The sequence below is a fragment of the Thamnophis sirtalis genome, unplaced genomic scaffold, assembly GCF_051295495.1.
Source record: "Thamnophis sirtalis isolate CommonGarterSnake01/CBP01778 unplaced genomic scaffold, rThaSir2_p1.2 scaffold_12, whole genome shotgun sequence".
Lineage (NCBI taxonomy): Eukaryota > Metazoa > Chordata > Lepidosauria > Squamata > Natricidae > Thamnophis > Thamnophis sirtalis.
In genome coordinates, this window is record NW_028261392.1 from 59,399,495 (window position 1) to 59,426,496 (window position 27,002).

General features: G+C 43.5%; 1 protein-coding gene across 1 annotated transcript in view; it reads right to left on the reverse strand.

The window, feature by feature from the left end:
* The window catches only part of SEC16B (SEC16 homolog B, endoplasmic reticulum export factor), an 82,393-nt gene that overhangs the window by 35,947 nt on the left and 19,444 nt on the right, over nucleotides 1-27,002 (reverse strand). The window contains exons 8-16 of the mRNA XM_087726816.1: nucleotides 24,790-24,851; nucleotides 21,473-21,608; nucleotides 19,410-19,640; nucleotides 17,902-17,999; nucleotides 17,722-17,803; nucleotides 11,999-12,116; nucleotides 11,358-11,469; nucleotides 7,200-7,305; nucleotides 4,582-4,722 (exon numbers count right to left, since the gene is read on the reverse strand). Of these exons, the coding sequence (XP_087582942.1) occupies nucleotides 4,582-4,722; nucleotides 7,200-7,305; nucleotides 11,358-11,469; nucleotides 11,999-12,116; nucleotides 17,722-17,803; nucleotides 17,902-17,999; nucleotides 19,410-19,640; nucleotides 21,473-21,608; nucleotides 24,790-24,851 (1,086 nt within the window). The remainder of the gene's footprint in view (nucleotides 1-4,581; nucleotides 4,723-7,199; nucleotides 7,306-11,357; nucleotides 11,470-11,998; nucleotides 12,117-17,721; nucleotides 17,804-17,901; nucleotides 18,000-19,409; nucleotides 19,641-21,472; nucleotides 21,609-24,789; nucleotides 24,852-27,002) is intronic.

Here is a 27,002-nt window from a genome sequence, read left to right on the forward strand (position 1 = left end):
TATCCCAAGCAAATAGGGCCAATAACGTACTATATGAAAGGTTTCCCCATAAAGAGAGACAACTATTGTGAAGGCCAGCTAGCTTTCTACTGTTGTAGGAATACAGCGATATAGATCTCTGAAGTAGCCAGGTGCTCAGTGCTCTCACACCGTGGAAACTTGCAACTTGTTCTCTAAGGTAGCTGTAGGAAACAAAGCAACAGAAAAGCACCCACCACAGTCCTCCTGAGCAATCCCTGGGTCAAATATTTGGAAGTCCCTTAGCTTTGGTTTTAGTAGCAACATAATTTTACACCACAATTGGCAGGGTACATCTGGAGAACATGTATATTGTTGGGATTGACATAGAATACATAGCTGTGCTTTACAAACATCCCCCACCCACCTTTCCACCAAAAAGAAGCCCCTCTCTGATGTTGACCCCAGGTGCCACATTTTGATTGGGTACTATTGCAAATGCTGCCTGCTCATTTGTTTTCCCCCCCATCTCCTAAATAGATAGAAGAAGCATGGACCCAAAGTAGCTTTTACCTTTTTGGATTACTTTTATTATGCAGAACCAGTCGATGAATGGAGCCTTTTCCCTATATCGATGTTACTCTGTATCAGAATACACATCACACTTGCAACCATCATCTCCAAATCTGATTCTTATGAGCAGGTTATTCATGTCAGCTACTCCCCTTGAGGGATTTATTTCCTGATACAGGTCAAAGATGCTTCTCAGATTGAAGGTCTTCTGACCCCCCTCGTCCCACACCAACACATTCCGAGTCAAAGATGCTTTACGGAATTTATTAACAGACAGACAGGTCCTTGGCAGCAAACCGGCACAGATAAGCCTTGGCAGCAATCCAACACAGATAAGCCGCGGAAGCAATCCAGTCTGCCAGGCTCACAATACTGTTCTCCAACATTCGGTAATGCGTTGACTTCTGCAAAAGGGGCATGTGCACAAGCAGTCCTTTTATAGTCTGGAGAGGAGCCTAATGACCAGCAGCTGAGTGCAATTACCTCCTGTAACTGCCCAACTGTTCCTGACGCCTATTAGCTCTTCGGTGCCAGGCATCCAGGAACAACTCACTGCTGACCTCAGGCTCACTCTCCCTTGTCTCCTCCCCACTGGTCCAAGGCTCAGGTGCCTCCTGGTAGCCAACCAGCCTCTCTGTACCCTGCTCAGAGTCAGAACCCTGTCCAGGATCCTCCGCATCCTCCAGAGCTGATTCATAGGGCCCCTCGCTGTCGGAGTCTGGTGGCAGCTCCAACGGCTCCTGCTGGGCCACAACAGAAGGGCCTACAGCCCCTTCTTATGAATGTGTGAATGTGAAAGAAACCCAAATGAAGCAAAATATACCGGTAAATTTCTTCAGATGAAATGTTAGGAAAAAAAACAGGCTGACTCATAACAGTTGTATTTGAAATATGCAAAGTACTTTTTTTGCAATTTGGCTGTTTTAATTGAGACGAGTCATTTCCTTTGAGTTGGTATATAACTGAACCAATATTAGGGAAAGGCAGAGGCTTTGCCGTGCACTGACATAATCTTAGCTGCTGCTATTCAAGTGAATAAGCCCCCATTCGTGATTTTACTGGAGAAGCAGCTTATTTCGAACAGTAATTATTTGGCCGTTTTGACATATGTCACGGTAACCTCTAGGACAGATTATTGAAATTATTTGCCCTTGAGGACTCTGTGAATCAATTCAAAATACAGCAGGTAGTTGTTTGAGCATATTCCATTTGTACTAAAGGAGTTTCAAATAATAAACCTGTAATCAAATGCAATTTTCTTGCTTAAGAATTGTGCACAAAAATCAGGTGTTCATTCAGACAAGAGATTGAAATCAAGTTGCTTTCTTTGCTTTTATAATAAAAAATGGACAATGCAGCAGCTTCTAGTAGGGAGGGGGGGTCAAAACAATCAAGAAGGCCATGGCAGCATCATGGTAAAAAAAACACCCTGTTTTATGAGCTTGTACATGCCTACTTCGATGTGAATATCACTGGAGTTATCTCATTGTTATAGATAAAAGGGAGAAGCAGTTCAGTCTTTCTGAAAGTTCAGGAACTGAAAATCATTCTTACTATTTGCATGATATATTTGACAGGTTTTGGAGAAGGGAAGAAACGATGTCCAAAACAGAGTTTGTATCTACAGTAGTTAATTAACTCCATAGGGTTGGACTCAACCCCAAAGAGATCCAGTTTTCTTTGGTAATACAAGTCATTCATCTTCCCCATTTGTCTGAACTTATTATAAGATTAATTTCCCCTCTAACGTCCATGCCTGAAACAAAATTCTACAAAGTTCCAAAAAGGGGCTTATCTCTATGGCTTTCCCAATTCTCCTCTCCTCATCATGGCCACAGGGATGGACAGAAAATAATCAGAAATAGATGGAAATGAGTAAAGTTCAAAGTTTAATGAATTTATATGCCGCCCAATCCCGAAGGACTCTGGGCGGCTTACATAAAACAACTCTAAAAAGAATACTAAGAAATTTAAAATAGAGAGAAAAGCAAGTTAAAAGACACACCATGCACTCAACCTTAGTGGGGCTGGACCTCATTCAAGAGGTCAACAGCCCCAGGCCTGCCGGAATAGCCAGGTCTTAGTAGACTTTCGGAAGGCCGAGAGAGTGGGGAGGGTCCGGATCTCTGGGGGTAGATCGTTCCATAGGCCCGGGGCAGCTACAGAGAAGGCCCTCCCCCGAGGAGCCGCCGGACGACATTGTCTAGTCGACGGCACCCGGAGAAGGCCCATCCTGTGTGATCTTATCAGACGCTGGGAGGTATATGGCAGAAGACGGTCTTGTAGATATCCGGGTCCTAAGCCACATAGGGCTTTAAAGGTGATAACCAGCACCTTGAAGCACGTTCGGAGACTGATAGGGAGCCAGTGCAGCTCGCGGAGGATGGGTGTAACATGGGTGTATCTCGGTACACCCAGTATCGCTCGCGCAGCTGCATTCTGGATTTGGAACCACATTCTGTGTGTCAATAAATCCTGGAAGTATCTTTGTCTCGGTGTGCTTTGGTGTAGGAGGAGGGGGGTCAGAACACTTTACGATCTATACCACGATTACCGATAAAATTCCCCCCTTTTTATTTGGCATTGAAGAGAACTATCCTTTGGCACCAGCACGAGTTTCTAATCTGCACCAATCATGAAATGTTCATTTTTATCATAGCCCATTATTTTGGGAGGAAAGATAACAACTCTTCTCACATACTGCAATCTAGTCCTGCTTAGAGCACCAAGAAGCCGCTGAAAGCGGTGCTAAGTACACATTTAATATCTTACAGTTTGTTTTGCATCATGTCCCTCCCTTTTAATCTTTCGTTTATTGCCTTGCAGGTGCAAATGAAAGAAATCTGCGTTGTGGGTTGACATGTGTTACTTTAAAAAAAAAGTTTTTCCCAACTCTTTTCACAACACAAAACAAAGACTAACTCTGTAAACTGACCAGAGCCAATAAGGAAAGTGTGATGGACAGAGTCTGGATTCGATAAATAAACAAACACCCACAACGTAGACAACTGCATTATGAACTGTACATGACATTCCCTGCAGTGGAAAATTCCAACTCGTATTACAAGTACATGAAGAATTATAATTTTTGAGAGATAAACACAATTCTTATTGGGGGGTCCCTAACCAGAAACTCACTGTCTGCTGCTGCTTCGGCTGCCATTGAAACGGGGAGGGGGGGGCATGGTATTTGGGAGGGGAATCATGATGTGCTAGAGGAAGATTCTAGATGCTGTCCTGACCATCTCATTGCGCATGTGGAGGAAGGGAGTTTCCCGCCAAGGTTAACTGTCCAGCATTCCATCCTGGTGATGCCTTTTGAAGTTATCTCCCACCTGACAGTTGGGTGCAGAGGTGGGTTCCTACCAGTTCGCACCTATTCGGTAGAACCGGTTCGTCAAATCTACCGAACCGGTTAGAAGAGGTTCCACCAGTGGACCCGGAAAGCAAACCACACCTACAGAAGAGGTTGCAAAAAATTTTGAAACCAACCATTGCCACACAAACACACACACACACACAACACAGAGAGAGAGAGAGAGAGAGAGACAGACAGACAGACAGACAGACAGACAGACTGACAGAGAGAGAGAGAGAAAGAGAAAGAAAGGAAGAAGTAAATAAAGAAAGAAAGAAAAAAGAAAGAAAAAGAGTGAGAGAGAGAGATGAAAGAAAAAAAGAAAAAAGGGACAGAGAGACAAAAGGAAGGAGAGAGAGAGAGAGAGAGAGAGAGAACGAGAACACATGGCTGGCAAGCCACCCCCACCAGGTCACATGGCTGGCAAGCCACTCCCACAAAGGAGGCCACACCCACAGAGTAGGTTCCAAAAATTTTTGAAACCCACCACTGGTTGGGTGCATTATAATTGGACTATGGACTGGGGTGCCAAGGGGAGGGGATTGAGTTATACATGACATTATTCGCTTTCGCGCCTAATTAACCAGATTCAGCTTAGCTTTGCTACTGTTCGTTTATAATTAGTAAAAGTACACTTGATTTCAATTCAAATTGAAGTTTGATTACTAAATGAAGTCAATGCTGACACTCACCTTGATAACTTGATCCAAGAGGACAGGATAAGCATTCTGACTCTGGGCAAGAAGTGCCATTCCAATCCCTTCACAATAATGTAAGGCCTGAGCAACGAAACCATAGTCCACCAAGCGAGATGCATAAATCAGTTTATATACCTATGAACGAGAATTAAGAGACAATATATGGGCGCCTGAGAGGAAATACTCACACACTCGAATTACTCTCAGTGTTACAGTCCATTTGCTCCTGTTGGCATGAATCCTGGCCTTCAGCTACTGAGTTAACTGCTGTGGTCAGATGTCAAGGAGAAAGTAGTGACCCAAGAAATGTTATGTGAGTAATATTATCCGTGTTAATAAGCTTGATAAATAAATCACTGAGCTCCTGTGCATGAAAGATTTTCAATAGTCAAAATAATACTATTAATTAGTTCCAAGAATAAAAAACTCCTAGTGCAGACTACAGATTCCTCTCCAAAGTATTTTGAAACCAATTAGTTAAACATGTGTCAATGCTCCTTGGAATTTCTTGGCAGTGTAGTTGGCAGTAATGTATTTTTGACATTTATTATCCAGTAACTGCAGTGCATGGTATCACTTAGAAAGCCAATTGCCTACATTCCCACACGACTATACGTGGTGCTCAACGTGGTGCTGAATTATTGGAGAGATGGGAAGGGAGAATTATTTTTTTACTACAAACAGCCCTGAAGATTATAATTTTGATAGACCACTGAATTATAACCTGGACTGAAAAAAAATTAACAGAGGTAATGGTTGTGACTCAGCAGAAGTCTTCTGTGAGTCTTTTCGGGATGCAAGATTAACAGTGCAGCTGAGGATCGTTAGTGGCGTCTTCTGGTGATAAAAGGACGGATGGTGCCACGCCCTGGTTGCAGGAGTCAACGTTCATTCATTTGTTCATCATTGATCGGTCATGGTTTGTTTGTGAGAGACACTTGGATAAGTGATTTGCTTTCTGTAACCCTGATTCAAGGAGACACTTGGAGAAGTGAATTGCTTTGTAAGAGTTTTGTTTTGTATTCTGTTCACTTCTTGTCAGAGACTTGATTTATGTTTATTTTTGGGCTCGCGGCCAGTCTGAGCCGAGAACTGATAAAGTTCTTCCCTTTTACGTTTGTCTGCCTGTCGTCTGTTAACGAGCGGAGAAGCGGGGACAGAACAGGTAACTATATAAAGCATACATACTTTAGTGGAATTGCCTCAGATTCTCCATGCAAGGCGACAGCGTTCAGAATAGTTTTAAATAAATCTTCATAAAGCAGGAATGGGCAACCTTTCTGCAGCTGTGCTTTTTAAATATGTTTCTTTTGACAACAAGGGCATCACCAGAAGAGGTGGGGCTTGCTGGGGGATCCCTTCTGGTACCAGGAGTCAGAAGCAACCTGTTATTTGCTCCTTCGCAACCATCCTACTAAAGAGATTTCAGTGCTTCTGTTTTTACAGCATCTTATTCTTTTCTTCCTTACTGTAAAAGGATAGAATCCCTTGTACTGCGCTATATCCCTTCCCCAGAAGCTTTGCACTCCTTGAAGTTCAAAAACTGCCTCCTTCCATTTGCAGGTCATGGGACTTGGCTAAACTAAACAAGAGGCCCTCACTCAGGAAGTAGAGAAGGGAGGGAAGAAGGAAAGGAGAGGAGGGTGGAAGGGAGAGAAAGAGAAGGAGAGATAGTAGGAGGGGAGGAGGAAGAGTGGAGGAGAGGCAAGGGAAGAAGAAAGAGGTAAGGAGGGGTGGGTGGAAGGGAGAGAAAGAGAAGGAGAGAGGGCAGGAAGGGGAAGAGAGAGGGAAGGAGTAGGGGAGAGGTAAGGGAAGAAGGAAGGAGAGGAGGAAGGAAGTAGGGAAGAGAGGGAAGAAGGAAGGGAAAGGAGAGGAGGGTGGAAGGGAGAGAAAGAGAAATAGTAGGAGGGGAGGAGGAAGAGTGGAGGAGAGGCAAGGGAAGAAGAAAGAGGTAAGGAGAGGAGGGTGGAAGGGAGAGAAAGAGAAGGAGAGACGGCAGGAAGGGGAAGAGAGATGGAAGGAGTAGGGGAGAGGTAAGGGAAGAAGGAAGGGAAAGGAGAGAAGGAAGGAAGTAGAGAAGGGAGGGAGAAAAGAAAGGGAAAATAAGGTGGTGTTACAACAGGCGCTAGGGATGGTAAACAAAGCAACCCAAACTGTACATTATAACCTTTCAAATGGAATAACAAAAGTATAAGGATGGCAAAGAAAAAGAATAACCATGTGAATGTATACCTATAATTATATGTAAGAGAATAAATGATAGTAAGAATACAAAGCATAATATAGGTAAACAATATTTTGTTATAAATAGCTAATTATAAATAAATATAGAATAGTACATAAAAATGGATAGCGAATAAGGGGACCATGAATGCAAGATAGAAATGTATAGAAGGGAAAACACTAACTGTAAAGAAACCGATACGGAACTGCTGTATGATATATGATGGAACTTCTTGTTCCTATGTTGTTTTAAGTCATGTGTTTGTTTTTGTTGATGTGTTTATGTGTTTTAAATTTTTTTTTAAAAAAAAAGATGCCCTCACTCGAGGAAATATTTTTATTATAAAGGCCTGTGAACATTTGGACCTTTTTAATTGGCTCGGTCTTACCTGGAAAGGAGGGATGTAAGCCTGGGGACAGCCCAGTAACCGACAATACTCAAGGATTTCCATTCTGTGAATACATTCTGTCCTTGCAAACTGGGAAAAGGTCTGTCTGAAAGGGAAAAAAAATCAGATCAAGAGTTGAGAAGCAGAAGCTAATTTCATCCTTAGAGCCCAATTTATTCTTTCCATCAAATACTGTCTTCCATAGAAGTTGGAGGATAAAATTAGAGATGCTGGCAGTCTAAATGGTAGGTGATTGTTTAACTAATTTAAAAACTAATGGGCAATTAAGCTTCACTGAAGTATTACCAAAATTTCACTATTGGATATTTTTCAAAATATTAAAGAAAATGGCACATCATGTCTATTATGCAAAACGAAAGGTAAATCTCATTCTAAAAATTGGAATCTATTTTTAATGTTTCTTCCCTGATGAATACACTATATTTAATAGGCTTTAAAAATAAAACTGCTCATGATAGAAATGTGTTTCCCGCTAGCACTGTTTGATTTTTCTCTGCTCCTCTTCATTCAACAATACGGAGGCTTCATTTTTGTATCCTCATTTTTATTTTAGTAAGTCATCTGGCGCTGAACAAGTGGAAGACAATACAGTATGTAAGTGCTTTAAATAAATGCAACGTTTTGAGTTTCCTCCTTTCCTTTGTGTTGGCTTCATGAAACGGAGACTTAGTGAAAATATAAAGCAAGGTAGAAATAGTGAATTTGGAAGACCTCTGTTTTATGATTATTGTGGAATGGGAAGAATAGGGATACTTATTGGGTAATAAACAGAATTTGGGCTTGTCCCTTTGAGCTCCCTACCCACCCAATTCTTGTTAAGTTTCCGCTCAACAAATAGCTACAGCTTCCCAGAGGGATGTATTTATAGACCAGCTGTCTCCATGGTTTCATTTTGAGTGCCTAAGAGTTCATTTACAATATAATATGAGCTGGAAAGATACAGGGAGATTGTTTCTCTACTCCTAGGTGGAGCTGTTGCTTTACTTATTTTTTTTAAGGGGAACTTGTAAGATTAGGAAAACTTAAGAAAGGGGGAGGTTGCCTTAAATGGGAAAAAAGGGAGGAAAAATAATAACAAAGGTTGCCTTTGGATACTTCATTGTTAACTTCTGTGGAAGCAGGAAGCAGAAACTCTGGTTCCACCTGTAGGAAGTTATCAATCCAGCCCTCTCCCAGAAAAATGAAATATCCTAGGAAATATTGAAAAGGCAGAATATTTTATCTGGATGTGAAAAGGAAGAAACATGTTTGAAAAGACAGAATAGCTGCCTGTAGCTTCCTGCCCATCCCCACTTTGTCAATGGGCCATTAAGAAGGCTGAGCTAGTCCACTTTACATAATAAAGACTTCTCCACTTCAGCTCCAGGGGGATGGGATTAAGGAACTTTACTCAACTGATCACATGGCATCTGAGAACTCAACCAAACCTGGATTCAAAACACAGCCTAGAGAGTTGCCCCTGCATGGCCCCATGGGAGTCTGACAACCAATCAGAATACATTTCTCAAAGAGGTGGGACTGAACAGGTTATAAAAACCCTAGCAAGCCCCTCCCTCGGCCCTTCTCTTCTTCTCCACCAACATTGAAGCATGTGATCCCCTTTTCTGTTCAGGGCTCAAGCCATGTGGTCCTGTCCACCATTAAAACCGTCTTTCCAAGCAGCCTCCATGTCTCCAGTGTCTTTTTCCCCACTTGGAGCCGAACCCAGAAGGACATTTCTTTCATCACACCTAAGACTACATTTCTAAACACATGTGATTTCACAGAAATTGCTTTAAGCGACTCTCAAGAATTGGTTACGTGTGTTGCTTGAAGATGCAAGGGATGTTTGGCTTTGTCATACTAATAAGGCACAACCAGCTTAAAAGGTGAAATGAATCATTAAACACTTATCCTTGTTATCTAGCCAGAGCGCTATTAATATAAGTGGAATTGCTGGCTCTGTAAATTGGATTTTTAACCTTACCTGTGCCTCTTAAGGTAAGTGATTACATCAGCTGCACCGTTTGCCTTATCTTACAGGAAGCTAGCTTTAACAGGGCACTTTGGTACACTGGAGTTCAGATCACTACCTATCTCATCAGCTAGAGAATCACTTACATGTGCCCCTCAGAATACCAAACACTCTCCTTTCCACCCTGAAGCTAAAATTAATTTTAATCTTAATATTCCCTGGTCTGCCCAATACTTGAACTTCTCATCAGTATTTTGACATCCACGTTGAACGCTAGTGAAATCAGTAGCTGGTGAATCTTTATACAGCAAAAGAGAAGGGCTGAGGAAATGAATACATTATATTTCTATATCCCAGCATACAGGATATGCTTTTTTATTATTTTATTTATTTTATGCTAATATTTATTATTTGGCACAATATCATTTTCTCTCCAGCGCTCTATCATTCTATTTTATCGCTACTGAAGACACTCCGCTTTGTTTTATTAATATTTTGTACCCTCTGATTTTATAAAAATCATTCAGAACCAAATCCCGTGACATTCCATTTAGTAGATTTACTTCTAAAGTAATCGCAGGCTAAATTCAAATACAGTTATCAAAATCAGAATGTCCAGTTTTGCAAAAATTGCCTAGTTCCCACATTTTCTTTACATTTTCATTTCAGATCTATTCCCTAATTCAGAGCGGAGGTGGGTTCCTACCAGTTCGCACCAGTTCGGTAGAACCGGTTCGTCAAATCTACCGAACCGGTTAGAAGAGGTTCCACCAGTGGACCCGGAAAGCAGGCCACACCTACAGAAGAGGTTCCAAAAAAATTTGAAACCCACCACTGACACACACACGCACACACACACACACATAAACACACAGGCACAGACTCACAGAGAGAGAGAAAGAGAAAGAAAGGAAGAAAGAAATAAATAAAAAAGAAAGAAAAAGTGAGAGAGAGATGAAAGAAAAAAAGGAAAAAGGGACAGAGAGACAAAAGGAAGGAAAGAGAGAGAGAGAGAGAGAGAGAGAGAGAGAGAGAGAGAGAGAGAGAGAGAGAACACATGGCCGGCAAGCCACTCCCACCAGGTCACATGGCCGGCAAGCCACTCCCACAAAGGCGGCCACACCCACAGAGTAGATTCGAAATTTTTTTGAAACCCACCACTGATTCAGAGGGATTCACTTTAGTCTGGTTTACAGAGTATAATAGTAGAAATTAATGACTAATGAATGGTTAAGGGAACTTAATTTTAACAAAGAAGTGTTAGGGAAGACATGATAGCTGTCTTCCAGTACTTGAGAGCTGTCCCAAAGAAGAGATGATCAACTTATTCTCCAAAATTCCCGAGGGCAGGACAAAAAATAATGGGTGGAAGCTTGTTAAAGAAAGAATTCCTTGAGAATGAGAACAATTAATCAATGGAACAGCTTGCCTCCCAGAGATGTGAATGCTCCATCACTGGACAGTTTCAAGAAAAGATTAAACAATCTTTTGTCTGGTATGGAATAGGCCCATAATGGCAAATCTATGGCACTTGTACCAGAAGTGGCACACAGAGCCATCTCTCCAGGCACGTGAGCCATTGCCCATTGCTCTTCCAGATTCCGCCGCACTGGCCAGCGGCGTCTTCACGCGGGCGACAGCGCTGGAAACCAGAAGAGCAGCCTCCCAGAAAGATGATTTTCCGGTTTCCGGAGCACCCATGTGGCCCGGCCAGCTAGTCTTCACGCACGCAAGCATGCTAGAAATCAGAATACTAGGTGACCGGTGCACATGCGCGTGTTGCAAACTGGAAAAAAATTCTAAATTTTTTTGAAACCCACCACTGCTGTGATCTAATATGCATCTATTAGCAAATGATATTGTTTTATTCCCTTTCCATGGCTCTCTTTCTTTGCTGAAGACATAATATAATCCTAAACTCAGTTCTAATTCCCACTACATGAACTATTTATCTTCCCATCCTCATATACCATCGCATACCACCTCAGCAAAAAATGCTATCTTGTCTTCAAGCACCATCCACTATTGTTAGGTGTGCTTCAGGGCAGCTTCAACTTGGAATCAGTGCTAAGGTGGCTCGTGGGAATTTTGAAAGGGATAAGCCCCAGTTTGAGAAAGAAAAGTATAAAATTAAATGGGTTTTTTAAAAAAATTGTGGGAACTTCTATTTCTTGTTCACTCACCTCTGATTACTTCCCAGCAACACCATATAATCTGTTTGAACTGGATAGTGGCCGAAAGGGACATTTGCCATCAGATAGCAGAAGTGAGCAGCTTCTATTAACCCTTTCCCAGCTGAATAAATAAAAAGGCACGCATTAATCTATTGGAAAAAACATAAGAGAATACAAAATGCATGATGGTTGTTTTAAGAAAAAGGAAGCCTTGTGAGAAAAGAGAAAACTCGTTGGGAGAAACTGCAAACTTTTTTGTAGCATTGAAATGCACCCACATTACCCCTCTTTTAAAGACATGGATATTGTAATAGTTTGCCAATCCTGTATAGTTAAATACAACAAAAGTTCTAGTTCTTTTGTGGTTGCCAACCTCATTGATCATTTCTGATATTGTTATTCTTTTTTCAGGCAGATGTGGAGAAAGGAGATAAGAGAGGAGGAATTATATGAGACGATCAAGTGAGGATCAAAGGTTCGGCAGAGGGATGACATCTCTGTGATTCTCCGCACATAGCCTTTCCTCTTTAAGTGATTCCTCCATTTGTATGCAGCTGAAGTACTACGGAACGCAGATTCAACTCCTCTGGCATTAGAACTGGAAATCATTCCACCACCACCTCACCCCATGTCTGTTTGAATTTCCTCACCCAAGGTGTCTCCCATAGCGATGATAGCTCTGGAATTCAGGTCCCGGTCTCCTACTTGATTAGACAGCATGACAGCCAGGTGTGGTCTCCAGTCCCCCCACTTCTCATCTCCACAGGACTAAAGTCAAAAAAAAGGGGGGGGGAATTACAGGGTGCAAAAAGAGATAAAACGTCGCTATTTGCTCAAAGTTGTTTCCTCTGTATGGCGTAAGATCCAGGGGAAATGCTCCAAATATTTGGGAAACAAATCAATTGTACCATTTTGGTTCACACATTTAGCAAAAGAACATTAAACAAAGCACGGAGGATTTCTGACTTGAAGCACAAAGAAAATATATAATCTTTGCCAGTGCTGACATTACAACTAGGAAGGGAGGGAGAGAGAGAGAGGGAGAGAGGGATAGAGGGAGAGAGGGAGGGAGAGAGGAAGGGAGAAAGGGAGAAAGGGAGAGAGGGAGAAAGGGAGAGAAGGAGGGAGAAAGGGAGAGAGGGAGAGAGAAAGGAAGAGAGGGAGAGAGAGGGGGAGAGAGGGAGAGAGGGGGGAGAGAGGGAGAGGGGGGAAAGGGAGAGAGGGAGAGGGAGAGGGAGGGAGAGAGGGAGGGAGAGGGAAAGAGAGAGAGAAAGGGAGAGAGGGAGAGAGGGGGAGAGAGAGGGAGAAAGGGATAGAGGGAGAGAGGGAGGGAGAAAGGGAGAGAGAAAGGGAGAAAGGAAGAGAGGGAGAGAGGGAGAGAGAGGGAGAGAGGGAGAGAGGGGGGAGAAAGGGAGAGAGGGAGGGAGAGAGAGAGAGAGAAAGGGAGAGGGGGGAGAGAGAGGGAGAGAGATGGGGAGAAAGGGAGAGAGGGAGGGAGAGAGAGAGGGAGGGAGAGAAGGAGAGAGAGAGAAAGGGAGGGAGGGAGAGAGAGAGGGAGAGAGGGGGAGGGAGAGAGAGAGGGAGAAAGGGGAGAGAGGGAGAAAGGGAGAGAAGGAGGGAGAAAGGGAGAGAGAAAGGGAGAGAGGGGGAGAGAGGGAGAGAGAGGGGGAGAGAGGGAGAGGGGGAAGGGAGAGAGAGAGGGAGGGAGAGAGGGGGAGAGAGAGGGAGAGAAAGAGGGAGAAAGGGAGAGAGGGAGAGAGGGAGGGAGAAAGGGAGAGAGAAAGGGAGAAAGGAAGAGAGGGAGAGGGGGAGAGAGAGGGAGAGAGGGAGAGAGAGGGGGAGAGAGGGAGAGAGGGAGGGAGAGAGGGAGAGAGAGAGAAAGGCAGAGAGGGGGAGAGAGAGGGAGAGAGAGGGAGAGAGGGAGAGAGAGGGGGAGAGAAAGGGGAGAAAGGGAGAGGGAGGGAGAGAGAGAGAAAGGGAGAGAGGGATGGAGAGAGAGGGGGGAGGGAGGGAGAGAAACACTTTGAAATAACCCAGGAAGCTTCAGCGTTGAGGGGGCACTTGAGTCTGCTTTCTTTATTCTGCCTCCAACACTAACGAATCAGTCACCTCACTGACTCATTAAACTGGGGAGGGCTGGCCTGAGGTAAACTTTCAGCACATTTTGCCTTCTGAAGTATACCAAAGTTTCTGGGCCCATTATTGCCTCCCATGGATCAGTGGTTAATCCTTTTGACTTCATGGTTTCTTTCTCAGCAGGAAATATTTAGATTGCTAGAGAACCTGGAACCAAGGAACCACATATATAGATGATTTGAATGCTCATAAGAAGAAGAAAAAACAATAACGCAGCAAGAAAAGGGGTAATAGCAGAACAGTTTCTCTATGAGAATTCTCAGAGTGTTTCGTTCAGACTATCTCCACCCCAGTAAATTCATTCCTTCATCAAACTATACTTTAATTTGCCCTAGTCATCCAGCAAAGACAGACGGTAGAATATGCCCTTAGAATGCAACCTGAAACAACTATTCCTACCAAGGACACTGGAATACAGGCTAGCTATATCTGAGCCAATGTCCACACCAGAGGTGGTTTCCTACGAGTTCGCACCTATTCGGTAGAACCGGTTCGTCAAATCTACCAAACCGGTTAGAAGAGGTTCCACCAGTGGACCCGGAAAGCAGGCCACACCTACAGAAGAGGTTCCAAAAAATTTTGAAACCCACCACTGGTCCTTGGATATGATTATTCTACACTATCATGCTCCTATTTATAAAACTCAGTGCCTCTTTGGAAGGTAAGGATGACTACTGCGTTTGTGGTGCAATCAGAACATTGCGTGTGTTGAAGTTGTTTTAATGCAAACCAAAGATGCCTTTTAAAAAACAAGTTTGCATCATATTCTTATGCAGGCCAGTGCTGTGTGTGAGGTAATTTAAGGTGGTTCTGACAAGTGTCGTCGGCATCTTCATATCCGGTCACATGGGCGGCAAGCCACTCCCATCCGGTCACATGGGCTGCAAGCCACTCCCACAAAAGGAGGCCACACCCACAGAGTAGGTTCGAACAATTTTTGAAACCCACCACTGGTCCACACCCTCATTAGGTCAATTATGAGACCACTCCTTTCAGAAGAGAAGGGACAAGTGCAGCTTATGGCCCTAAAACTGGCAGGCAGAAACAGCATAATTTCACACTTTAACACATTCCACACTTCTTTGTTCAGTTGAAGGCCAGATTGCCAGATCCTAAATCCCAGCCTAAATATGAATCAGCTGATTCCAATTCAGCTTTGACACTATTGATTAACTATAATCACTTTTGGTTTAGACCAGAGGTGTCAAAATCACTGTCACGGCAGCATCGTGTGCTGCATTGGGACTTTTTTCCTCTTCGCTAAACTGGGTGGGTGTGTGGCCAGCATATGATGCATCCAGCCCGCAAGCCAGGAGTTTGACAGTCCTGTTTTAGACCAAGATTATTTTTAATCATTCCCAGAACATAGGCAATAAATTTAAGACATAGCAATAGCAATAGCAGTTAGACTTATATACCACTTCATAGGGCTTTCAGCCCTCTCTAAGCAGTTTACAGAGTCAGCATATTGCCCCCAACAATCCGGGTCCTCATTTTACCCACCTCGGAAGGATGGAAGGCTGAGTCAACCTTGAGCTGGTGAGATTTGAACAGCCGAACTGCAGAACTGCAGTCAGCTGAAGTAGCCTGCAGTGCTGCACTCTAACCACTGCGCCACCTCATATTTCCTCAGCACTTTTCAGGTACGGCTTACATGTCCATCAGTTAAGAAGCTTAACTTATTTTATTTTCTCTTTTTTTTTCTGTTTGAAATATTTTATTTTATTTTCATAACACACATTCACATGTATACTATACACAGCCCATATCTTCTAGTATTAAATAATAATTACATCAGTTCCTCTTGTCAACAATGCCCCCCAAAATAGGAACGGATTCTTATTTTTTCTTTAAAACTAGGATATGTTAAGTATATTGATATGGAAGCATAAATACCATCAACATAGATTGGAGTTTGCTCAGAAGTGGAAATACAGCAATAAGAGGAAGAGTGGGAAACAGAAGAGAGAAGAAAGATGGGAAGAGAGGGATAGGAGAGAGGGTAAGGGGGGAAGATGAGGAGGATAAGGAGGAGTGGAATGTAGAGAGAGGAGAAGGAGAAAGGAAGGGGAAGTAGAGTAGGAAGGGATGATGGAGGGAAGAAAGGAGGTAGGAGAGAGGTAGAAGAAAGAGGTGTATGGAGAGCAGAAGAGCTAATAATGGGTTTTTATCTTTTTGGGCGTTGATGACAAGAGGAACTGATGTAATTACTACTTAATACAATAGGATACTGGCTATGTAATAGTATACATGTGATTGTATGTTATGAAAATGGAAAATAAAAAGGTATTTTGGGGGGGGGGAAAGAAGCTTAACTTATTTAGCCACCAAATAAATGAATAGGATATAGCGGACCCTTTTTAACCTACTGTGTTGTAACTTACACTTTCTCAAGCATTGTTAACAAAATTGGTCAAGTCCTAGATTAAAAGGTCAGAATAGAGAAGGTTGGTTTAGCCCTGGATTCTACCGATCCAATAACTACAGTAAGTCTCGGTATCCTAGCAATCCATAACTGTTGCTGGTGTCAACAAGTTATTGTCAATATTGACAGCTAGAAAAAGTTGAGCAATCTTCCCTGCTGAGACTTGCAGACATTTCCTGGGATTGCACATATGCCATGCCTACACCAATTATGGCGTCTTCAGATGTTCCCATGCACAGAGGTGGCAAGGAAGGAGAAAGGCAGAAACAGTAAGTGATTCCAGCAATCCCCTTAAGTGCCCATTCTTAGTTTTTTAAAAAAAGTTTTGCTTTTATCAAAGTCCGCAAAGCCCTTAAAACCTGGCTGTTCCGACAGGCCTGGGGCTAAAGAGCTGTTGCCCCCGTCTTGAATGGTATGACTGTTGTGTGTTTTAAATTATGCATTGTTATGTTTCGTTTTTTAATTTTTTGTCTGTTTCCCCCTTCCCTGGTTTGAGTTGTGAGCCGCCCTGAGTCCCCTTCGGGGGAAAAGGGCGGCATATAAATATAATAAACAAACAAAGAAAGAAAGAAAGTCTAGTTTGGGATTTGTCTAGATCAGGGGTGTCAAACTCACATCATTACGGTCGCGTCACCTGACATATCAGGACTTTTTTCCCCTTTGCTAAACCAGGCGTGGTTGCGGTTAGCATGTGATACATCTGGCCTGTGGGCCGGGAGTTCCAATTACCTCCCTACGACCAATTAGATCCCACAGATTAGGCCTCCTCCGAATACCATCAGCTAGCCAATGTCGACTGTCGACCCCTCGGGGAAGGGCCTTCTCTGTGGCTGCTCCGGCCCTCTGGAACGATCTCCCCGTGGAGATTCGGACCCTCACCACCCTTCTAGCTTTCCGCAAAGCCGTCAAGACCTGGCTATTCCGGCAGGCCTGGGGCTGATGAGTTCCCAGCCCCACTTGAATTGCTGTGACTGTTGTGTTGTTTTTAATCTGTTTTGTGTATCTTGTTTCTCTTTTGTTTGTTTTTTGTATTTCCCCCTTCCCCACTTGTTTGTTAGCTGCCCTGAGTCCCTCGGGAATAGGGCGGCATACAAGTATAATAAACATCCGAACATCCAAACAGTTCGACAGCCCTAGTCTAGACTGTGGTACTTCTCTACTTTATGCTCCCTAATAGATGCTCTGTAGCATTTAAGATTAAGATTAAGATTTAGTTTATTTGTATGCCGCCCTTCTCCGGGAGGGACTCAGGGCGGCAAACAACTCAAAAGGGGAAAAGGGGATACAAACACAATACACGTAATTAAAATACACAAGAGTCATACAGCCATACAAGTCGAGAGGGGAGGGGAACTCATCAACCCCAGGCCTGCCGGCACAGCCAGGTTTTGACGGCTTTCCGGAAGGCCTGGAGAGAGGTGAGGGTCCGAATCTCCGCAGGGAGTTCATTCCAAAGGGCCGGAGCTGCTACAGAGAAGGCCCTCCCCCGGGTGGTAGCCAGATGGCATTGGCTGGTAGACGGAACCAGGAGGAGGCCGACCCTGTGCGATCTAACGGGTCTATGGGAGGTAATTGGCAGCAGGCGGTCTCTCAATTTCTGCCCTGCTCTCTCTGCACAAAGAGCCCATGACTCCAGGGACCTAGAGGTTTCCACCTGGTCCTATCAAACTGGTGCCTTAGGCTTGGCCCCTCCATCTAAGCTGCCCTTCATTGTCCATCTTCACTTGACATTCTCCTCGCCTCAGGTCCCTCCTGCCTAGGCCAGATACACAGGACCCATGAAAGCAGAGGGGTGGAGGCAGAAACCAATACCAAAGATGCCTGGGGTATCCTCCCAGACATGAGCTGGAAAAGGGTCTGCAGAGAATCATTGGAGGCCAGCGTGCTTGTGAACCTGCAACAGGGGAGAATAAATCATGTTGTCAGACATGGCAAATGTGGGCATTTAAAATATCAGCTCACGTTGAAGAAGAAGCAAAGCATTCTACATACCCAGTCAGGACCCAGCTGTAAATCCTTGGGTTCATCTTGCTCGATAGAAAGAGTGCGTGGCCCCACAGCTGGTTCCTCATAGCCCAGTCCAGGGCTTCCTATGAGCAAGCAATCAATAATCAAAACTCTTGACATCCACCAACTGCACCCTACACTGTCCCATACTATTATTTTCCAATGTGACTAACAGTCAAGGTTCATGGCAGATGAGAGCTAGCCTAGATATCAGTGGTCTCCAATGTATCCATCAGAGGTGGGTTCCTACCAGTTCGCACCTATTCGGTAGAACCGGTTCGTCAAATCTACCGAACCGGTTAGAAGAGGTTCCACCAGTGGACCCGGAAAGCAGGCCACACCTACAGAAGAGGTTCCAAAAATTTTTGAAACCCACCACTGGTCCTTGGATATGGTTATTCTACACTATCATGCTCCTATTTATAAAACTCGGTGCCTCTGTGAAAGGTGAGGATGACTACTGCGTTTGTGGTGCAATCAGAACATTGCGTGTGTTGAAGTTGTTTTAACGCAAACCAAAGATGCCTTTCAAAAAACAAGTTTACATCACATTCTTATGCATGCCAGTGCTGTGTGTGAGGTAATTTAAGGTGGTACTGACAAGTGTCGTCGGCATCTTCATATCCGGTTACATGGGCGGCAAGCCACTCCCATCCGGTCACATGGGTGGCAAACCACTCCCACAAAGGAGGCCACACCCACAGAGTAGGTTCGAACAATTTTTGAAACCCACCACTGGTATCCATGCACAGGGTAGTGCTCTGTTTAAGTATAATGGATAGGAGAATTGAGAAAACGTAGAGAAATGTTATTACCCTAATATTATATTCCACAGAAAAAACAGGTATTAGCCAGGCATTAAGCAGAACAAGATCAGCAACTTGAGATTCTTTAAGATCTGAAAAAGTGAGCCTGTGGGTCTTTGGCACGCAGAGCAGGCTCCGTGCTACCCTTTAGGGGTTGGAAATTCTAGATGTTTCAAATCAACTAGCAAGCATAGCCAGTGGCAAGAGATTGTGTAAGCTGTAACCTTAAACATGCAAAAGACATCAAACTGTCACTTCTGAACCAATATAATCATTTCCTTAACTATTCCTATCGCAATTTAGTCTTTTACTGTTTTTTTTCCCTCATGAAGGAGCCCCAGGAGCTATACAAAAACAATAAAAACAACGTCCCCACGAAAATAATTTGACAAAAGTAAATAATCATAAAACAAAGTTCCATAAAGCAAGATAATAAAACCAGTGGAGTACAGCCCGTTAAAATAAGAGTTTAATTAAAAGACAGTCTAATAGTGCTGTACTTCTCAATAAAAGCAATATATTTCTCTGTGGAAATATAGTGCGTCTGATTTGCATTCTCCCTGCATTTCTCATGCGAAATGAAACTGTGGGTTCACAGGCACACGAGTAAACATTTGAGGTTATAACGATAGGAGGCTCTGTGCACATAATCCCCTCAGAAAGCAAACATGGAGACTTCGCTCTTACTTTCTTTCTGCCATAGAAAAGGAGTTTGGTGAACTTCTCTATTTTTTGCTCTGGTGTGCCAGCCGTTGGGACCATCTCCCCTGTGAGAAGGTCCACGGTTCCACAGCCAGGCATTGGCCATTCTTCTCCCGTCAGGTTAATCGGGTTCGCCCATGGCTCTTGTCTTTGATACTTTTCCCGATAGTTGCGATCTTGCATCAGCAGCTCAGCTGTATCTGATCCCACCATGGACTGCGAATGGGAGGGAGGAAACAGCACAACATTAGATGGATTGGAAGATCAGAAATATCAGTGGTAATAACACAGCAAGGAAAAGGGCAGTGGCAGAATATGGACAGAACAGAACCATTTTGTATTTGTATTTTTTGTATTTTATTATTTGTATGCCGCCCTTCTCCGGGAGGACTCAGGGCGGAGAACAATTCAAGGGGGAAAAAGGGGAACATAAAAAGACAAAATACAAATAATAAAAGTAAACAACAGTCACACAACCATACATGTCGAGAGGGGAGGGAACTCATCAACCCCAGGCCTGCCGGCAAAGCCAGGTTTTGACGGCTTTTCGGAAGGCCTGGAGAGACGCGAAGGTCCGAATCCCTGCGGGGAGTTCATTCCAGAGGGCCGGAGCTGCCACAGAGAAGGCCCTCCCCCGGGTAGTAGCCAGGTGGCATTGGCTGGTAGATGGCACCCGGAGGAGGCCAACCCTGTGAGATCTAATGGGTCTGTGGGAGGTAATTGGCAGCAGGCGGTCTCTCAAGTACGAAAACCATGGGCATTCCCAGAGTGCCTCATACTTTCATTTGTTTTTAATTTTAACATTTTACTTTGCTAGGAAATAAGACGCCCAAATTCATGAAAACCAGATTCAAGAACTGATTTCTCAATCATCAAATCTGTGCTTCAGGTTTAGGTTTATTAGATTTATATGCCGCCCTTCTCCCAAGGACTCGGGGCGGCGTACAACATTAAAAGAAACACATCATACAAAAGTTAAAAAGAAATTAAATAGGATATCCCAAACCCAATTAAAATTGACAATGACACATTTTTTTAAAAAAAGAATTCACATTAAAATTAACAGTAATCAATAATTTGATTTGTTTTGCTCAGGCCAGGCTGGCTTGCTGGAAAAGCCAACTTTTTAGGGCACGTTGGAAGGACCGTAGGTCGGGGATTATACGAAGCTCCGGGGGCAGCTCATTCCAGAGGGACTAACTCATTTACTTTACTGCTAGAATTTGAGGATTAACATCGTCTTAATGTCTTCCAAAAGCTACCTCAAATGATTTTGGAAAGGGTGGAGGAACCCGTCATTGATAGAGGGAAGTTTCACCAGAGGGACAGCCCACATGCTTTCAATACGTTTACAAAAGGATATTCAGGCACAAGACCGACCACAGTCTTTCCAAAGTCAATAACCCAGCACTGGCAATATTGGGGTAAACGGGGGAAAGAAAGAGATCAAATGTTCTCTGTCTTCAATGCTATGACCAGTACAGTGGTAGGATTCAAATAATTTAACAACCGGTTCTCTGGCCTAATGACCATCTGGGTAGGTGGGGCTCGGTGGTCATGTGACTGGGGTGGGCGTGGCCAACTCAAGGTCGCTCAGGTCAATGGACGCTTCGCCTTAGCTGTTACAAGGTAATAAGGGTTAACCGGAGAGGCAGTTTCTGTAAGCAGGGCAATAAAAATTAGGCTAGAAACAACACTAGAATGTTTCCTTCCTGCCTTCCTTACAGGATTAGCCCTGTAAAGTGGGAAAAAAACAAAAGGAGATTTCTTCCAACAACCGGTTCTCCGAACTGCTTAGAAAGTTACCAACCGGTTCTCCCGAATAGGTGCGAACCGGCTGAATCCCACTACTAGACCAGTAACTATGTCATGTTGTGTAATCCTCAGACACCCCAAGGAAGCAATTAAAATACTGCAGATCTGCAGAGTATATTCTATTAGAGGGACAACCTACCTACCCCCCAACCCAGAAGAATAGAGACTCATCCTGTCTAGACTGAATTCATCATTTGCCATAAGCACACAAGACTGCCCTCTGTTATACCTACTCCATTTTGTCGGCAAAGGAGGAGGAGGAGCTTCCAAAGCAAGGCAGAATCTCGGCCCTGCTTAGTTGTCAGGTCACAGCCAGTGGCGGCTTTGCGCTGACAGAACGTCATTACATCCATCTTGTGCAGATCTTCCCTGAAAGAGAAGAAAGGAAGGCCACAACATTAATATAATTAAATCTCAGCAGGATTTAATGCATCTGTGTAATATTTGTGCCATTTCGTATAAGCAGGTCACAGAAAAAGCATGTCCTAGATCAGTGTTTCTCAACCTTGGCAACTTGAAGATGTCCGGACTTCAACTCCCAGAATTCCCCAGCCAGCATTCGCTGGCTGGGGAATTCTGGGAGTTGAAGTCCGGACATCTTCAAGTTGCCAAGGTTGAGAAACACTGTCCTAGATAATCATTCATGTGGTTCCACCACAAATGCGCGAACGACAAAACCGCGCCTGACTAAACCGCGGTGACAAAACCGCGCCGACAAAACCGCGTGACGAATGAGCGACGAATGAGCCCGGAAGCGCGCCGACAACAGCGCGCTGACAGAAGCGCGCTGTAACCTAACCCTAAACCTAACCCTAAAGCTAACCCTAAAGCTAACCCTAAAGCTAACCCTAAACCTAACCCTAAACCTAACCCTAAACCTAACCCTAAACCTAACCCTAAACCTAACCCTAACCCTAACCCTAACCCTAACCCTAACCCTAACCCTAACCCTAACCCTAAACCTAAACCTAACCCTAAACCTAACCCTAAACCTAACCCTAAACCTAAACCTAACCCTAAACCTTACCTTAACTTAAATCGCGCTTCTGTCGGCGCGCTGTTGTCGGCGCGCTGTTGTCTACGCGGTTTTGACATCGCGGTTTTAGCGCCGCGGTTTTGTCGGCGCGCTTATGACGTTCGCGCTTTTGTCGGGTCATGCATTTATGTCACCTTCCCTAGAGAACACCCATGTTTCTGTTAACACACACACCCCCAAACACACACACACACACTTTCCTCCTGATTCTTCTGCCTCATTCTCTGCACATTCATACATCAAACTGCCATAAGCCATTTTTGTGCCTCCTCCTCCTCCAGATCTGTCGTCCTCTTTGATGAGTATTTCACTCCCAAAGCTGAACAGCGATTCCTGGCTATTAGGAGACCATTTCCTGTCACCGTTCCCCTTTGATGAAATGTCAGCCAGCCATTCTGGACCATTAGCCAGTAATTGTAGACTTTAGAAAGACTGCTCTGGCAGCTCCCATAACGGGAACCTTCTGGCAAGCCAGCAATCTATCCAGCATCTGGAAAGCTTAAAAGTACAGCTCATCCTGTAGATCTAGTCACAGGAATAGGTGGTTCAAGTAATCACATTCTCCAGCAAATAATGAAGAAATATGTAAATACCTCTTCCTTTTCCTCCATTCTCCTCCCCCTTTAGTTTTCTGCCACATAACCAAAATAGGTGGATTACTGGGCAATACTTTTTCTGACTCACAACATATTAAAAACATCTCCAAATCGTGTAAAATACATATCAGATTTTCTCCTGAGAAAATGCCATAACAAAAGAGCCCCTTAAGGTATGGGATGCCTGAAGCAGAAAATCCCAATGGTATCTTTTCTTAGTCATGTAGAAAGTTAGCACCCACCCCTCTCCCAGGAGAATGAAATATTATATGAAATATTAAAAAGGCAGAATATTTCCCCTAAAAGAGAAATAAAAATCTTAAAGGAAACAGAAAATTCAACCAAGCCTGGGATACAGACAGACAGATACAAAGTTAGCTAAGACCCCAGCCCCTTGCACAGGAACAGGAAGCTCAAAGGCAAGGCCCAAGAGAGGGGACAGATGATAGATATAGATGATAGATAGATAGATAGATAGATAGATAGATAGATAGATAGATAGATAGATAGATAGATAGATAGATAGATAGATAGATAGATAGATAGATATAGATGATAGACAGATAGATAGATATAGATGATAGATAGATAGATAGATGATAGATAGATAGATAGATAGATAGATAGATAGATGATAGATAGATAGATAGATAGATGATAGATAGATAGATAGATAGATAGATAGATAGATGATAGATAGATAGATAGATAGATAGATAGATAGATGATAGATAGATAGATAGATAGATAGATAGATGATAGATAGATAGATAGATAGATAGATAGATAGATGATAGATAGATAGATAGATAGATAGATAGATAGATAGATAGATAGATAGATACTGTAGATAAATAGATAGATAGATGATAGATAGTTTGATAGATAGATAGATAGTTTGATAGATAGATAGATAGATAGATAGATAGATAGATAGATAGATAGATAGATAGATAGATAGATACTGTAGATAAATAGATAGATAGATGATAGATAGTTTGATAGATAGATAGATAGATAGATAGATAGATAGATAGATAGATAGATAGATAGATAGATAGATAGATAGATAGATAGATAGATAGATAGATCCTCCATGTGGTCAGCTACCTGGGACTTTAAGCCCATGTGGTCGTGTTCAGCATTAAACCATCCTTCCAAGCAGTCTCCACGTTTCCAGAGTCTTTCTCCCCACTTGGAATTGAACCAAGATGAACATCTCTTCCAACAGTCCCATATTATCGTGAGACAGGATTATTTGTCAGAATGAACAAGAACTGTAGAAGCTTACTGTCATTTCAACCATGTTTTTAACTTTCAGGAAAGCACTTAAGACCTGGATCGATAGATGGCTACATAAAAGTTTGAATTAAAATAGTATTGTATACTGCACCCATTTACAGGTAGTCCTCCACTTACAACCAATTGTTTAGTGACCATTCAAAGTTACCATGGCACTGAAAAAAGCGACTTATGACTGTTTTTCACATTGATCACATGATCAAAATTTGGCCGTTTGGTAATTGGCGTGTATTTACGACGGTTGCGGGGTCCCAGGGTCATGTGATCTTCTAACAAGCAAAGTTAATGGAAGAGCCAGATTCACTTAATAACAATGGTACGAATTTAGCAACTGCAGTGATTCACTTAACAACTGTGACAAGAAAAGTCATAAAATGGGATGAAACTCACTTAACAACTGCCTTGCTTTGGAGTGGAAATTTTTGGGCTCAATTGTCGTTGTAAGTCAAGGACTACCTGTATTATTAAGGACCTGACACAGGCGAACTTCCAAAGTTTCCCCAGGAATTAATTTCGTCTACTTCCATTTTGTTACCCTTAGTCCAAACTTTGCTGGCTTACGTGGCTGCTGTTTGAAAGGGCAAGGGCGAACCTATTCTCCCCTCAAGCCTTGTACCTGATTAGAGGTCCTGGAAAGATTCTCATTGTTTCCTGCTCAGCCGTGTCATGTAGAATAATCTGTAAAACAGAAGCAGGTTCAAAGGCGTGGCTTGCTGATTTTAGTATAGCAAAATTGACAATAAATTATAGCGATAGCAATAGCAATAGCATTTAGACTTATATACCGCTTCATAGGGCTTTCAGCCCTCTCTAAGCGGTTTACAGAGTCAGCATATCGCCCCCACAGTCTGGATCCTCATTTCACCCACCTCGGAAGGATGGAAGGCTGAGTCAACCTTGAGCCGGTGAGATTTGAACAGCCGAACTGCAGAACTGCAGTCAGCTGAAGTAGCCTGCAGTGCTGCACTCTAACCACTGCGCCACCTCGGCTCTTGGTATAATGGCCTGGTTCACTCATAAAAAAATGGAATTATAACTCACATTAAGCCAAAACAAAGAAACTATTTGGTAGTTTAGCATTATGTTCACAAGTAGGTTTCTAACAATAATTGCCCGTTGTGGCCCAGCAGGAGCCTTTGGAGCTGCCACCAGACTCCGACAGCGAGGGGCCCTATGAGTCGGCCCTGGAGGATGTGGAGGACCCTGGACAGGGTTCTGACTCCGAACAGGGCGCAGAGAGGCTGGTTGGCCACCAGGAGGCACCTGAGCCTTGGATCAGTGGGGAGGAGACAAGGGAGAGTGAGCCAGAAGCCAGTAGTGAGTTGTTCCTGGATGCATGCCATCGAAGAGCTACTAGGCGTCAGGAACTGTTGCGCAAGTACAGGAGGTAATTGCACTCAGGTGGTGGTCATTAGGCTCCTCTCCAGACTATAAAAAGACTGCTTGTGCACACGCCCCTCTTGCAGAAGTCAACACATTGACTAAAAGTTGGAGAACTTTTGTAACTAGCTTGGCAGGCTGGATTGCTGCCAAGGCTAGTCTGAGTTGCTGCCAAGGTCCTTATCTGTTTGTTATGCTTGGCTTTCAGCCACCGAGGTTTTGGTTTCTTGCTAATAAAGTACATTCCAGTTAAGCTTGTCTCGGCATTCGTTACTGGACGGAGGAGGGCATCAGAACAATTGCCTACACTCATTAAGCCAAATAGTTAGGCCAGCATGCTACAGCATAGTGGTTTAAGTCAGCAGAAAGTATATGCCTTTTGCATATCTATCTACAGGTGGTCCTCGACATACAATAGTTCATTTATTGACTGTTCAAAGTTACAGCACTGCAAAAAGTGACTTTTTCACACCATTGCAGCATCCCCATGGTCATATGATCAGAATTTGGATGCTTGGCTTGGCAATTGGTTCATATTATGACGGTTGCAGTGCCCCAGGGCATATGATTAACTTTTGCAACCTTCTGACAAGCAAAATCAATGGGGAAGCAGATTCGCTTAACAATCATGTTGCTAACTTTGACACCTGTGGTAATTCACTTAACAACCGTGACAAGAAAGGTTGTAAAATAGAGCAAAATTCATTTAACAACTATTTTGCTTAGCAAAACGGGCTCAGTTGTGGTTGTAAGTTTGTACTTGTATTTGTATTTGTATTTTATTGGTCTTGTATGCCGCCCACTCCCGAAGGACTCCGGGCGGCTTACAATAAAAAGGGAAGGGGATAAATAGACAAATAGACAAACAACAATTTAAAATACACAACATTCATAGTTACCGTGGGGCTGGCTATTTCAACAGCCCCCTGGCCTGCCGGAGCAGCCAGATCTTAGTGGCTTTGTGGTAGGCCGGGAGAGTAGTAAGGGTCCGGATCTCCACAGGGAGTTCGTTCCAGAGGGCTGGAGCTGCAACAGAGAAGGCTCTCCCCCGGGAAGTCGCCAGCCGACATTGGCTGGCAGATGGGATCTGGAGGAGGCCTAGTCTGTGCGATCTGATCGGTCTATGGGAGGTAATTGGCAGGAGGCGGTCTCTCAGGCTCCCAGGTCCGATGCCAGTTGAGGACTACCTATGTTCTAGTTCCCTTTCCATGGTACACTGAAATCTGACTTTATTGTTTTCTAAATAAACGTTCAAAGAACTTTGTATTTCTTATGTCAATCTCTTTGATCCAAAAAGGGTATCAGAGCTTGCCTGATGTTAAATCTAAACTGAGCCGAAAAGCCACAGTTGAGACCTCAGGGTTTATCTTTGAGGAGGGAGAATTTAGAATCATGCTCTTCCTAACTCAAAGTGCAGTCCCTCTGGATCTCCATAATCAAGTGGGTTAC